The sequence below is a fragment of the Mauremys reevesii genome, linkage group 11 (genome assembly GCF_016161935.1).
Source record: "Mauremys reevesii isolate NIE-2019 linkage group 11, ASM1616193v1, whole genome shotgun sequence".
In the NCBI taxonomy this organism is placed as follows: domain Eukaryota; kingdom Metazoa; phylum Chordata; order Testudines; family Geoemydidae; genus Mauremys; species Mauremys reevesii.
Window position 1 is genome coordinate 15,423,902 of NC_052633.1, and position 14,099 is coordinate 15,438,000.

General features: G+C 43.8%; 1 protein-coding gene across 1 annotated transcript; it reads right to left on the reverse strand.

Annotated features, from left to right (window-relative positions):
* Positions 1-4,542: 4,542 nt before the first annotated feature.
* On the reverse strand, positions 4,543-4,987 carry LOC120374866 (60S ribosomal protein L28-like). The gene has a single exon (XM_039495237.1). It carries the CDS (start codon positions 4,982-4,984, stop codon positions 4,571-4,573), a length of 414 nt encoding a protein of 137 aa, XP_039351171.1. The 5' UTR covers positions 4,985-4,987; the 3' UTR covers positions 4,543-4,570.
* Between the last annotated feature and the right edge of the window lie 9,112 nt (positions 4,988-14,099).

Consider the following 14,099-nt stretch of genomic DNA (forward strand, 5'->3'; position numbering starts at 1 on the left):
AATTATGTTGTCTCTGATTGGTTCTCTGGTCAGGTGGTCATCAGGTACTGCATGTTAACCCTTTACAGGTAAAAGAGACCTTAACCCTTAACTATCTGTTTATTTATGACAGCTAGAAAACCCCGAGTAAGGGAATAACTTGGTATGTGTCTATACATAACTTACCACTAAAAGGCATTGCAAAAGAGGTGAGTCTTTAAGGCAGACTTGAATAAGGCTAGCTGGGTTGGCTTGTAAATCTGAGACAGGAATGGCAAGACATACATGAGGATGCGGTTATCCCCATACCCGTGATCAGAGTATTTCAAAAGCTAGGCTAGATTGGTAGATTCTAGTAGCATTGGACTGGTACTGGCTGAGAAAGCTTTGGCTCTAGGATCTAGTAGACCTGAAATCAGTGGATCCATTTCAGGCATTGAACAAGGGTAATCTGCTATCTGTATGGGGCATAAATCTAGTTCACAATACCTGAAAGCATGGTTGGAAAGGCTGATTTCTGAATAAAATCAAAGGATTACTCAGGATATAACCAACACTCTGCAGGCAGCCAGAAAAAGACTTAAAAAATTGTGAGTATAACGAAATTTAAACACTGATGTATGGAGTGTGTGTGTGCATTGCTCCAGGCATGCAAGAAATTCATAGTAATTCCTAATGACACTGACTAGTCACTGGGCCAGGGAAAGAAAGTGAAAATGACTGTATGGAATGGTGGTTAGGGCACTCACCTAAGATATGAGAGACCCATGTTTCAGTTCCCCCTGCTCCAATGACTAATTATTTATACACAGTGGAACAGCTTCAGAAGGGGAGACTGAGCTCTATGCCAGAATATCCCATAATCCAGTGTCTCAGACACGCTTCTGCAATATGGGAGAGCCAAATTCAAATCCCTTCTTCACATCAGGCAGAGAGGGGATTTGGACTGGGGTTTCCTACATCCTGGTTAGGTGCTTTAACCACTGGGATAAAAAATATAAGGGAGCTGCTCCTCAGCTACTGCTGTCCAGAAAAATCTATTTAGGGTCATGTGATGGGGTGGACTAAGCCCAGAGGCCCCTTGCTGGAGGCCTCGGTCTCCTGCCACACCTGTCCCAGGAAAGGAACAGTAGAGGAGTCCTCCAAGCAGCCTAGAGTGGCTGCAGTGAGCAGCCAATCAGGGCCCTGGAGGGCCATATAAAAGGAGCTGCAGAGCCAGAGACAGTCAGTTTCTTGCAGGAGATGAACAGCTGGACAGAGCAGTCTGCTGGCAGGGACTGGGGAAGCAGGAGATGTTCCTGGCTGGCCAAAGGGACCTGAAGCACCATGGACAGCTCAGTGCTGGCAGGGACTGGGCACTGAAAAACTGCTTGCAGGCTGCTGGACCTGAACTTAGATTTAGATGAACCCTGAGGTAAGGGTGAAGCTTTGGCAAAGGCTGGGGCCACGGGAAAGTGGCCCAGGGAACTGAAAGTGTTTTAGTTAAAGGGATATGGCAGTACCTGGTTCCTATTCTTAGGGTCCTTGGGCTGGGACCCACAGTATTGTTTGGGCCCGCCCGCCTCATAGGCCACTGGGGAACTGCTGTACAATTGGACAGCGAGAACCCTCCAGAAGGGGAACTGAACTACTTAGTAGCCAAACTGCAGGCTGGGGCTGGAGTAGACCAAGAGTGTGAAACCATTGCCTCCAGGGAGGAAGCCCTGAGGGTATGGCCTGATACCAGAGACTATTTAAAGACCACAGTCACGCCCATCCAGAAGGGGGTGCTTGCAAGAGGTGGGTGCAACACCATTCCAGGTCAATTTGTTTGAGCCAAACAGGGTTTTTAAATTCACCAAAAAAATCAGTTATTTGCCCAAATCAAATCACAATTATCTTCTATATGGGGAGATTCCTAGGTGACCCTTTCCATAGCTGAACTCATTGTGTCTAGAGGGAAATCCAGGAGAAAGGGAATGCTGTGGTGAGGAGCTGGCTGGGACATGAAAGATCTGAAAGTAAAATGGAGGAACCTCTGCCAGTGTAAACTGGTGGGTGGGTGGGGGAAATGCTCCTGAAGGCCCAGTCAGAGCAGGATGTGGTTCCCACACTTTCTCAGCAGGATTGGGGCATCCTGGAGGTGATCCTTCTGGGGGCACCTGAGATGGACATAGTTATACTCCTTGGCCAGGACCATATATAACATGATCTACCCCTGTACTCCAGGGTCAGAGTAATAGGCACACCTCAACTCAGGGACTTGAGCAATGACGTATGTTAACTGGTGTCAGACAGGCTGGTGTCTCCTAGTCATCATGATGTCATGGTTGATTGATACCAAAACCTAGTATGGACTCTTCATCAGGATCTGTGAAGCCTGTAGTTTGTCCTGTCAGTTTGCTGATGGCAACATTGTTTACTCCTGGGAGAATTTTGTGTTACGGCGTATGCGCAGAATTAATGATCCCTGCTGATTTCTGTGCTTCTCTGCAGAAAAAATGACTTCTGACAGGGAAGCAAAAGGAAGCAGCAAGAGTGGTCATGTGCCCCCTCCCCGGCAGTGCAAGCAGGTCAGTTTGGGCACCCAGAGCACCTGGTAGAGATGTAAATCACTGAGGGGGGGGGAGCTGGGCAGTCATGCGTATGTGAGAGAGAGAGATGCTCTGTAACTCTTGCTTGCTATTGTGGCATGCTCGGCATGGAGAGGGCAGGGCTTTGGGGTGTTGCTGAATAGGTAGGCATGGGGCAGGCTCTGTTCCCTCAGGCAGAGCAGAATGTAGCAGCCTACCTGCTTAGTGAATTGTTCCCACTGTTCTTAGTGAATTCCCCAAGAAGTATAAAACAGGTGTAAAAATGTTGTCCTTGTTGTAAAGGACAGTAAGGCCTTATAAATGCTTATGGTGCTTTAGTGATTAGAACTGGTCTAAATTTTTAGACTGAAAAAATTTCCTATCAAAATGTGTTCCATAAACTGTTTGCTACTGACCTTCCTGGAGATGGTCAGTAGCTAGTATAAATTTGTGAGTTTGAGTCCCCAGCCCTCACTTGCTCTTCAGTTGCCTATGATGTAACACTGAGCACATGGCTGCATAAATTTGACTAATAACTAGAAGTAAAGGGTCAATACTAGCTATATTACTATTAGACAGAGCGGGTTTGGTGATTTCCTCCAATGCGCCCCACTCCCATTCTCCATCCATTGTATTGTACTTTAAATTACCAAAATAATTGAAACCAGCTTGCATTATTTTGACAAAAAATATGCAGAATCTTGCAGAATTTTAAAATATTGTGTGCAGAATTGTTTTGATTTTTGGTGCAGAATTTTTTTATTTTTTTTGGCACAGAATTCCCTCGGGAGTAATTGTTTAGCAGACAACAACATACCAGAACACCTAATTACCCTTCCTAGGGGCATATAGTGATGTGTTTACTGACAGACAACTGATTCTCATCTTGGCAAGCCAAATGCCCTCAGGGATCATACCAGGGTCCCTGGGGCATGGCTGTGCTGGTACAGCACACTTGTCTGGGGATGAACAACTGTTAGCCAGGGTCTCGGAGCTCCCTCTCTCATCATGTGAGAGGACAGACCATTACTTCTGCAATCCTCTTACTCTGGGGAAGTGGAGTGATCATTAAGACTTCAGAACTTGATAGACTTTATTCAATTTAGGTGGAACTAAAATTACCATCACCTCGTATGTGGTCTATTGTGCTAAAATGTACTATTTAACACACAGAGACAAGGTGGGTGAAGTAACATCTTTTATAGCACCATCTGCTGTTTGGTGAGAGAGAAGCTTACACAGAGCTCTTCTTCAGGTCTGGCTACAACAAAACGGCATTTAACTGACAGCCTCTAGTGTGTCTGTGCCAGAGCTCCAGATGGTACTGAATTTTAAAATGTAACTTTCCACGGCATGCTAACAAAGTTTGAACACCAAACATAGCGCTGTAACTGTTGTGATGTCCCCTATCAAGTATCAGGCCAATGCACTCTCAGTGGGCACCCGCTCCCCCTTGGTCTGGCTAAAAGGTTCTGCAGGCTGGCCTACTTTCTGCTTTTCTCATAGTATAGCTTTTATTTTATATTCCCTCATACAAACCTAACCCTCGTAGATAGAATCATTTCGTCTCTTAGTAGGAGGGATGAAGACAACTAAAGTCAGACAGGCTCCTTAGTCTCTTGCTTCCTTTGTGCTGGAAACACATGGATTCTAACCTGTGTTCTCTACTTCACTCTGTGTCTTTGAACACTGAGTCAAAGAAGAGAGTTTGAGAGAGGCAAAACAAACTGTAAAGGGAAGAATTATAAATGAGCGCCTCAATCTGGGTCAGTTGTTTTTAGCCTTGCACGGGCAGAGTGTTTTCCAAACAGTCTTCTTCAAAATCTGCCTGCCATCTGACTGGGGCCATATGACGCTTCTCTTGACTAAAACCATCAGTAATTTAAAGGTGAATAAAAGGAATGCCCAGTTACCTGGCATTTATTGTGAAGAACAGTCAATTCATATCTTAATCTTCATTTCAATGGGGTGTTGCTGTTCAGAAGAAGTTTTTGTTTTTGTTTTTTAGTTTGAACCCTTTATTGGGACCTGCTAGCCATTCACGCAGTCTTGGTAGCCCGGGTTCTCTTCTTCTTCACCACCACCGGCTTCTGGCTCCTCAGGATGGTGCTGGCGCGGCGCAGAGCGGCCATGCGCAGATCCTTGCGGTAGTTGTTCTTGCGGATGATGTGACGCAGGCTGTTGAGCGTTGCCCGGGCGTTCTTGTTAATGGTCGTCTTCTCATAGGACGTGGCTGGCTTGTGCTGGCCTGCCCGTTTCTTCAGCACCACCACGACCCCCTTCCCATCGGCCGCGGGCTCCACGCCGACCATCTTGCCATGGATCAGCCCGTTGTAGCGGAAGGAGTTCCGGGCCTTCAGGTTGTTCGGCTTGGTGCTGTAGGTCTGTTTGTTCCGCTTGAGGAGGAAGCTGGAGCAATTGCGAACGATCATCCACTGCAGATGGGCCGACATCGCCCTGCAAGGCAATTAGATGTTACTAATTGTTCTCTCAAGAAAGGAAGCTAGAAGAAGCAGAGGGCGTTCAGTCCAGTCTATTTAATATAATTCAAACTCTGAAGCTTTTCCTTACTGGATGCAAGTATCCACTGATCAGAATTTCCAGTCTGAGTTTGTTACTGTGTGAACTGCTTCTAGGGAAGACTGTTCTTGAGCAATAAGAGAGCCTTACTATGCAATATAATTTTTAGGCTTACTAGCATTCACCCCCAAAAGTCCTCCTGTCTAGTAACTCACACAACCAAAATGTACGTGTGTGTGTGTATGTGTGAAACATTTCCCACTCTGAAATACAATAGCTTTGTTTCCAGTGACTGAAAATATTTTTATTTCCTACTGAAAGGGACACTCAAAGTGGGTAGTCCCACAGTTTTAACCTACTGGGTTTTTCTTGGATCCAAGTGGGCAAAATCAATGTAATTCTTCTGATCTACAACTTTTTACATAGTAGAACTAAAGCCAAATTAGGAGACATTGGGGTGGGGGACAGTTGTGGTCAGCAATGAGTGACCACTCTGTGCAGCATGTCTCCACTCAGGACATGGTAAGTTACAATAAAACAAGCATAAGAACTGTAGCTCTGAGTAGAAGTATTAATAAGTATTTATATTTCCATTGCATCTAGGAGCCTTAGTTGTGGACCAGGACCCCATTGTTCTAGGCATGGTATGAACACAGAAGAAAAAGACGGTGAGTGCCTCAAAGAGCTTGCAACCTAAGCAATGTCCTCCCCTCTTTTCTTGAACACCGTAGAGGATTTACAGTCAGATGAGTGCAGCTAATGGCAAAACAACATGGAAGGAAGAGCCATGCTGTCAGTGCTGCAGAGGGTACCTAGGGTGGCTGCTTACAGGCCAAGATCTGTGGGACAGTGATCTGTTGATCCCATGGATTTCAGGCTGTCTGAAAAATGGTAGCCCTACTCCCAGACAAATACACTGTGCTGTCTGCTCCACCTCCAACAGGGGATATGTGGAAGCTGCATGAGCTTGTCCTTTTGTGGCATATCGAATTGTAGCGCTATCACTCTAAAAGCTCAGAGGCTTTCATAGTCCTGCTTGCAGACTAGAGGGGCCCTGTAGGGAAGAATACAAGCAGCAGTTGGTTTTGCAGGCAGACTAGAGTAAGGCGGGGTGGGGTGAGTTGAGTCTCGGTCTTAGGGAGCAGCCTGCTTTGCGTCTCTGTTTTATCATTCTGAATTCTAAGAAATAAAGTAGTGTCAGGCTCAACCTTCCAGCGAGAGTATTTCCTGTGATTATCTAACTTCTCTGCCATGAACATACTAATGGGAGGATGGGGTTAAAAACCGTGATCTTCCTTCTAGTCTAACTGAATGTGCTTCAGATATAGTGAAAAACATGTCAATGGCACAGTGGCAGAAGGAGTCTACAAAGACCAGTTCCACAAAAGTGCTATTTAATATAAACTGAACCCAAACTGCTGAAATACATCTTGACATTTCCCCGGAAACATGACAGCAGCTTTGAGCTCGAGTACTTTTTGAGACTTTGTGTCAAAGCATAATAAAAACTCTAATAGTGTAATTTGTTATAGAGGAAGTAGATTCCACAGGGAAGTGTTGACACTCATACATAAAATTAGATTTGGAATAGGTTGGGTTGCCTCTTCGAATGTGCAGAAGGAGTAACATTTAAATGAATATCCATTTAAAGTGACCATGTCAACCTTTCTCTGTAGCCTTTTTTAGAATGGGCTGAATCCTTTTCTACATCATGGCCCTTCCTTATGGGATCTCTAAGAGCCTGCATTGTTGAACAGCCAATGTTAGGGCTGGTGAGCCATCATCTTTATTGCAAGGCATGACTGTTCTACGTACTCCTCACTTTCTGTCCATGTTGCCATATTGATACAGCCAGTGTCTTGTGACTCATCAAGCAAGCTATTTATCTAATGATACCGTCAGCTCCAACTTTCTCTTGTAACTTGTAGGTCCTGTTCACCATCCTCAGCAAATAATTACCACCATCCCCTAATAGGCAAGGTGGTTGATACAGTTAACTATCTGAATCTATGGCCATACAATAATCCACGGTGTGTCTCAACTGCAATATCTGATTGTATTGCACCAATTGCAAAAACTAGTCTCAGTCTGTGGCAATAGAGGTTGAGAGCAGCACACATAATTAAACTGGTAAACACAAACCCCTTGCTTAGTAGAAGCTGTTGAGGAGAATTTCAAACCACTTGGACAAAAGTGAAGTAGTCCACCCAACATCTACCCTTAAGGTTAACATTGTGGCAGAGCTGGTCAGGTGCAGAGGGAGCTACGTGTTCCGAAAAGATGGTGTCGTCAGACGCTCCCAGTGTGGTGCTCTGCTCTGTTCAATGTTGATATCAGTCGGCTGCATGCGTGTGTTCCCTCTGTGTGCTGCCCCGGCTCTGCGCAGATCGCTGACACAGCAGACCCGAAGAGAACCCCCAATGACCACAGACTCATAGAAATCATGTCGGGCTAAGTTTATTGTTGAAAAGAAACACAGTCTCCAGCTTTCCCTGGCATAGAAGTCCAAGGTGATGCTAAAGTGCTGCCTGACAATGGACTCAGTTCAGTCAGTGGTGGGACTTTCCACTGCCCCCTAGGCTGGACAAGACATCCACTCAGAGATGCATTCTTATACAGAGGTACAAACAAGTTACACCTCACTCCTGGCGTATTGAGGTGCAACCCCTCTACGTAGCAAAGTACAACCCTTCTACGTCGTAAGGTGCCGCCTCTCACCTTGTACATGTTGGTTCAAACAAAACTCTATCCATCATATTCCCCTTTTGGCCCTGTCATTGGGATGGGTCAGCTTGTTCCTTGTTATCTGTGTGGAGTGTACAAGTCTGCGAATGTTCTGATATCCGGTGTCCAGTACCTTTTAGGTATGTCTCATTTTTTTCAGCATCAGCCCTTTCCTTGCCAGCTTCTGTGAGCAGGGCCTGCCTCTGGCTCACAGCTTCACTTTGCTTTATGTTAGCCAAGTCTTGACCATTACTTTAGTTCAGGTCTTAGGCTTCATACCGGGCCTCTGATACCAAGGTTTATATCTCAGGGCCTCCTCTTACTACAGATGGCACAATGGGAATACTCCTGGCTCCCTTAGCTAATGTATTGTCACAGTGTAGCCCTGAGTAATGTAAACCAACACTCTACCATGCAAGTGTCTTTTCCGCAATAAATCGTTCTTAGGTAATAAATGTGATGTCATTGAGTAATATGGCACTTGCACAGAGGGACGGGTCATTCTATTCTTCTGCCAACAGAGGGCAGGACAGCCTGGGAGGGAAATACAAGCCAAGCACATCAAATTCTGCATAATAAGCAGATGGGCTTCAGTAATAACAATTCAGGACAATGGAACCTCACTTCCTTTTCTGAACATTAGCTTTCTGCTAATTTCTGCTTTCTGTGATTCTTCTTTTTAAAGAACTCATCCAACTGTCTTTCTCACATTGGGAAGGCCTCACTTTGAAATGTTTGGACACCCTGGGGATAGGGATAAATCTTCAGTCTTCACCGGCCATGGTATATCTTGGCTAGAGTCAGTTGCATATGGTAGTAATGACATGCTCATTCACCAGTAAGTGAGGGAACTTGCTGGCTAATCATATATTCAAAAGATCATTTATTGAGCTTTCTCCCATGCTTCTCACTATGGTCAGCTTCTAATGGGGGCAGAGGGAGTTTTCATCATGAATGTAGCACAGGGGGGAAAAAAACCAAAATTTTCTAACCTGGTCATTGAGCCTCACAATTGACATTCAGTCATAAAAATAAACTGAGAGATGTCTGGAAACTGCTTTTGTGTGTGTGTGTGCTGGACACTGGAGCCCCTAATGAGGAAGCCCTTCTAGTACATGTGTTCTGTATACAAAACCCGCTAGCATGAGCACATTAGTGTGGTAGAGAGGAAATAACTAACATTTCTTTAACGACTTTGCCACAAGAATTCCATCTTAGGTATTTATAGGGTCCCCGTTACCTAATATCAGAATGACTGTCTTTTAATGTATTTAACCTCACAGCACCCCTGTGAGGTAGGGAAGTGCTTTATCCCCATTTTACAGATGGGGATCTGAGTCACAGAGAGGCTAAGTGACTTGTCCAAGGTCACACAGGATGTCTGTGGCAGAGCAGGAACTTGTGTCTCCCAAATCCAAAGCTAGTGGCCTACCCACTGGAACATCTGTTACTCTAATGGGTGTAGTGGATTGCACAGCAAAATTAATAGCCAGGAATATAGGCTACCTCATGTTGTCAATGCCTATTTCCTTTTGTGAGCTGTACATAAGTGAAGGTACACGGCTGCCCATTGGGAAATCTGCTGCTAGGAATGGTTAGTCTTTGTGGTTCCTATTTGTAGTAAATTGGTCATTAGGGGGTTACTCAGAGCATTATGGGTTGGATCCTTACTTCCTTTTTGGTTGTTGGTGGTTTCCCTTGTTCTATTTGCAGTTAAATCAAGTGGCAAGTTCTCAGCCGGCAGTTCTGTAAATAGACTTGCACTGAGCAGTCTCTTTACAAAACTATTGCTCAGCAGGGAGCTTTTGGGTGTTTTGGTTGCAACAGTTATTGACACACACACTCCCTTCTTTACAGAAGGATTGTCAGCTGTCTTTGCTTCTCTCATGAGTGCAGGTAACAGGATCTTTTCTTGTACAGGTGTTGCCTAACAGACATCTATGTGAATGATAGGCTTGCCTGTCTAACTAAGCAACTAGATGTAATTTAAGTATAGAATTTGCTGCTGCTTTCCACTGGGTCTGACAACCAGACAGGCTCTGCTCTGCTCAGAACAGCACAAATGTGAGACGATAATGTGGAATAACAAAGAGGTGGGCAGATAGCATTTGGGTTAGTGGCCAGCACCACGATACTCATGCCTGCAATAAGCCACGTAAGGTGAAATTACAACTCATTCCCTCTGGGGCACCTGGCATTGGCAACTGTCGGAAGACAGGATACTGGGCTAGACGGACCTTTGGTCTCACTCAGTATGGCCGTTCTTATGTTCCTATGTCAATGATGACAAGGAAGACATTGACCCTATAATTCTGCTCGGCATTAGATTCAGTAGGTAAGTTGCGATTGGTGGAGAACTCACATGAAATGCCAATATTCTGTACTACTAATTTGGACTCAGTCAAGATCACATCCGATTGTTCATGAATCTGTTGAATGTCATTGATAAGACTTTCAGTGTTATCCCTCTCAAGATCAAGTGTAGCATTGCGTGCTTCAGTTGCCAGATTAGTTTGGTGGATCATTGTAAGTAGCTTCATCCACAAAGATGACATCAGAATGCATTCAAATTTGGACATGTGCTTCTGAATAGACTGAAGTTCAGTTTGAGCCTGTGCCGTGAGATTGAGAGATTCAAGCTCATTTAAAGCCTTTCTCACTTAATTCAAATGCTGCGCAACTGGTTGAACACCATCAATCCATGAGGACCATCTAGTTTTGGACATCCCATGCAATGAAACAGGAAGATATTGCTTCAGAATTTCCCACCTTTGTGGACTGCTACTGAAGAGATTGGAACTGTTCAGCAAATGTACAAAGTAAGTAATTGCCTTCTTTCATGCTCCAGCACAATCCACACCTACGAGGTTTAATGTGTGGTTTCCACAGCTGGAGAAAATAGTTTGAATTATGCTCAAGCAGAACTGCTTGTACATCTTTGTACTTCCCAGCCATATTAGATCCATTGTCCTAGGCTTGACCAATGCAGACTTGAAAAATCTAACTTAAAACCTTCTAGAATTGCTAGTACTTGAGCAGCCATTTCTTTTCCAGTTTTCCTTGTGAAATTATCAAACAAAATAAGCCTTTCTTCAACTGAAAGATTGTAGACAGCTCAAAATTTAATATATCTAATAACCATAGTAGTCTGTTCCTTGAGAATAATCTGGAGTGGCACCAATGATTGAAAAATACTTGGCATTTTGAATCTCATTAAGAATTGTTGTTTGTACAAATGACCCACATAGCTCAAACTCGTTTTGTATGCGTATGGAGAGATAATGCACTTGCATGCACTTTTGTTTCTCTCGCAATTCTCGAACACGTTTAACACACTCTGATAAGTGGGTCATATTTGCTGAAGAGCTCAACTATGCCTAGAAAGTTTTCATTTGCACGATCACCAATATGTTGACTGGAACCAAAGAGAGCCAATCCCCACTCAGAAAGGAAAAGGATGACATTCAGGATGGGCTCAAGAAGTTTTAGCAGTTATTAGTTTCTTTAGAGAGTTCAGTCAAGAGTAATTTCTCAACTGAAATTTCAGCTGATGCTGCCCTACTGGTATAATAGAACAGGCTGAGCTGAAGACAAAGCTACCATATGGAGATGATGAGGAGGAATTCTCACACATAAATAATTCCTTAGTCAACAAGATGTAAAACTATAAAGACACTAAAATGTAACAATTCTCTACCTTTTTAACATGCACTTGATCCAGCACCAGCCACTAGTAGTGGTTTGTTTATATAATCAGCTGATCTGAAAGGACATGTTCATCACGGTCTAATCGTGTGCCATCAGAACCGATATATTTTTATTAATATTTATGAACATTTTTAACTCTCATATGACAAAGTCTATATCAGTTAACGAAAAAAATGTCTTTTTCCAAATCATCTCTTATTTGCTTACATTTGCAGCTCTAAGCTGAGAGAGTGTCACATTTTGGTCTGAGAGGGATGCGCATCAAAACAAGTTGCAAAACATATGAAATGCCAAAAAATTAATACGTGTCTAAATCTGAGGCCTCCTTTGAGCTTGAGGCCCAGGCCAAATGTCCCTCCTGGGTGCCTCCTCGGATTGGCCCTGAATGTCAAAATATAAATAAAACAATTGTGAAAATACTCCTTCCAAATTATATATGCACGTACATAACTGGAGTGAAATGCAAGTCCACATACATTGTACACTTTTCCTATTAATTTGGATATTTGTATTGCGGTGTGTAGTGGTACAGGTGACCCACTCCAGCAGGGGGTGGGGCAGAAGCAGCCAGGGAGGCTGTGGAAACCTGCAGCTAATTAGGGTGAGGCTTGTTAGGAGCCAGATAGGAGGCAGCTGCTGGGGCAGCCCAGATATAAGGAGCTGCCCAGCAGAGCAGAGGGGAGTCTCTCCCTGACAAGCAAGGGAGGAGGACTGTCTCCCAGGGATAGCACCTGGGATAGAGCAGTGCTGGGCAGGCTCAGGAGAGCGGAGGGTGAACTCTGGCCTGTGACCTGCTAGGCTGGGCTAGGGCCAAGAAAGTACAAGAGCCAAGGGGAAGTGGCCCCGGGATGATAGGCAGACAAGCAGAGAGAAGGAGGGCAGAGAGGCTGCCACTAGAGGGTCCCTGGGCCAGGACCCAGAGTAGCAGGCGGGCCTGGATCCCCCCTCTTCCTCCTTGCCCTGCATCAGGCCATGGAGGAGCATGGCCAATACAGACTGCAACTTGCCCCTGAAGTGAGGGGCTAGACTTTGGGTTGTGGTTGGCCTCTGTGGCAGGTGCAAGCCAAAGGACTGCCATGACCCCCAGAAGGGGGGTGAGAAAGACACCACCAAGTGGGGGAGCAACACAGGTCCGAAACAGTGGAGTAGAGCAGACAATGGGCAAGACACCACCCGCAGAGGGTGCTCCAGAGCTGGACTGAGCTAATTCCCGGAGCAACCAGCAGGAGGCGCCAGTGGTGGTGAGTCCGCGCCATTACAGGATGGCATGTGTAAGCCGCATTCATGAAGCAGGACCCCATTGGACTAGGCACTGTACAAACACAGAACAGAAATTCTCTGCCCCAATGAACTTAGTCTTAAAGAATGCAACATTATTCTCAAGAAACAAGTACGTGTCCTCTGCCATTAATTTTACTGTCGACTGATGAACATATTTAAACAATATTTTTCACTTTAACAGTATCCCTTAAAAAGAAACTCTTCAGATACCAAAATCAAGGTAACAAAAATAATAGTTAGAAAATACATGGCTCAGAGTTAAGGTTGTTGTGATGAAATATGGATTTCATTGTACTTGATGAGAATGCATGGGCTATGTAAGATTTGTGATGTCCTTAACTATTCATTTCTTTGCTCTTCTGTGCATGAACTTTGCAAATAATAAGATAGGTAGGGCTGGGCAAAAGTTTTAGCAAATAGATTTTCGTATTGTTCCAAAATTCATTTTTTGGGGACTCAAACTATTCACAAATTCAGGTTGAATTCAATGAATAGTTTCCCCTTAAAAACAAACAAACCTGTATTTTTAATTGAAATATTAAGTTTTGACTTTTTTGTTTCAATTTTTCATTTTGAAATGCCATTTTGTTTTCTTATTTTGACTAATTTAAAAAAAACAACAAAAACCCACAAAGGGTGAAATACACCTGAAAATGACTGAACCGAAACAAAAAGCTCGAAGTTGTTTCAAGTCAACTGAAATGTTTTGGTTAATTAGAAATGACATCTGTTTGAGGTTTTTCATTCAACAAAAATTTTGGGGGGATGGGAGAATTAAGGTTTCTGGTGTAATCAAACCAGATTGTGTGTTGGGTGTTTTTGGTTTGTTTGTGATTGGAGAGCACCTCCAAATGGAAGAATCAGCCATTCTGTCATTATAGCTGAGTGGTGAGCAAATTATCATTCAGCCTCTCTTTTTAAATAACGTTTTTCTTTTGCTTTTGGAATTTCACTTTTTATGATGCCTCCATATAACCTGTCAATGCTCAAGTCTCTGAACCTTCTCCATGGGGAGCTTATTTAACATTTACGTTTGAATTATAAATATCTGACTATAAATGTTACAGGAAAACATAGTTATTCTAAAGCACTTAAGCAGTCCATTAGGTTGCTCTTCCATATATTTTTCACTACCGTTGATATATACATCCAGTGATTTACAACTTTCAGAGATGCTATTTCATTCCGGTTGCTAATAGATATATGGCCCAAACAAGTAAAAAGTTATCCGGTCTGGAATGGGAAACTTCTTAATACATGCTATTTTTAAGGACAAAAATTAAAGGGGAATTTGTAGATACTGAATTTCTAATGTAATTTTTTCGAAGGACTGTC

What these genes read in the sequence shown, in the direction of transcription:
- LOC120374866 (XM_039495237.1), bottom strand. Translation starts at nt 4,984, where the DNA reads ATGTCGGCCCATCTGCAGTGGATGATCGTTCGCAATTGCTCCAGCTTC.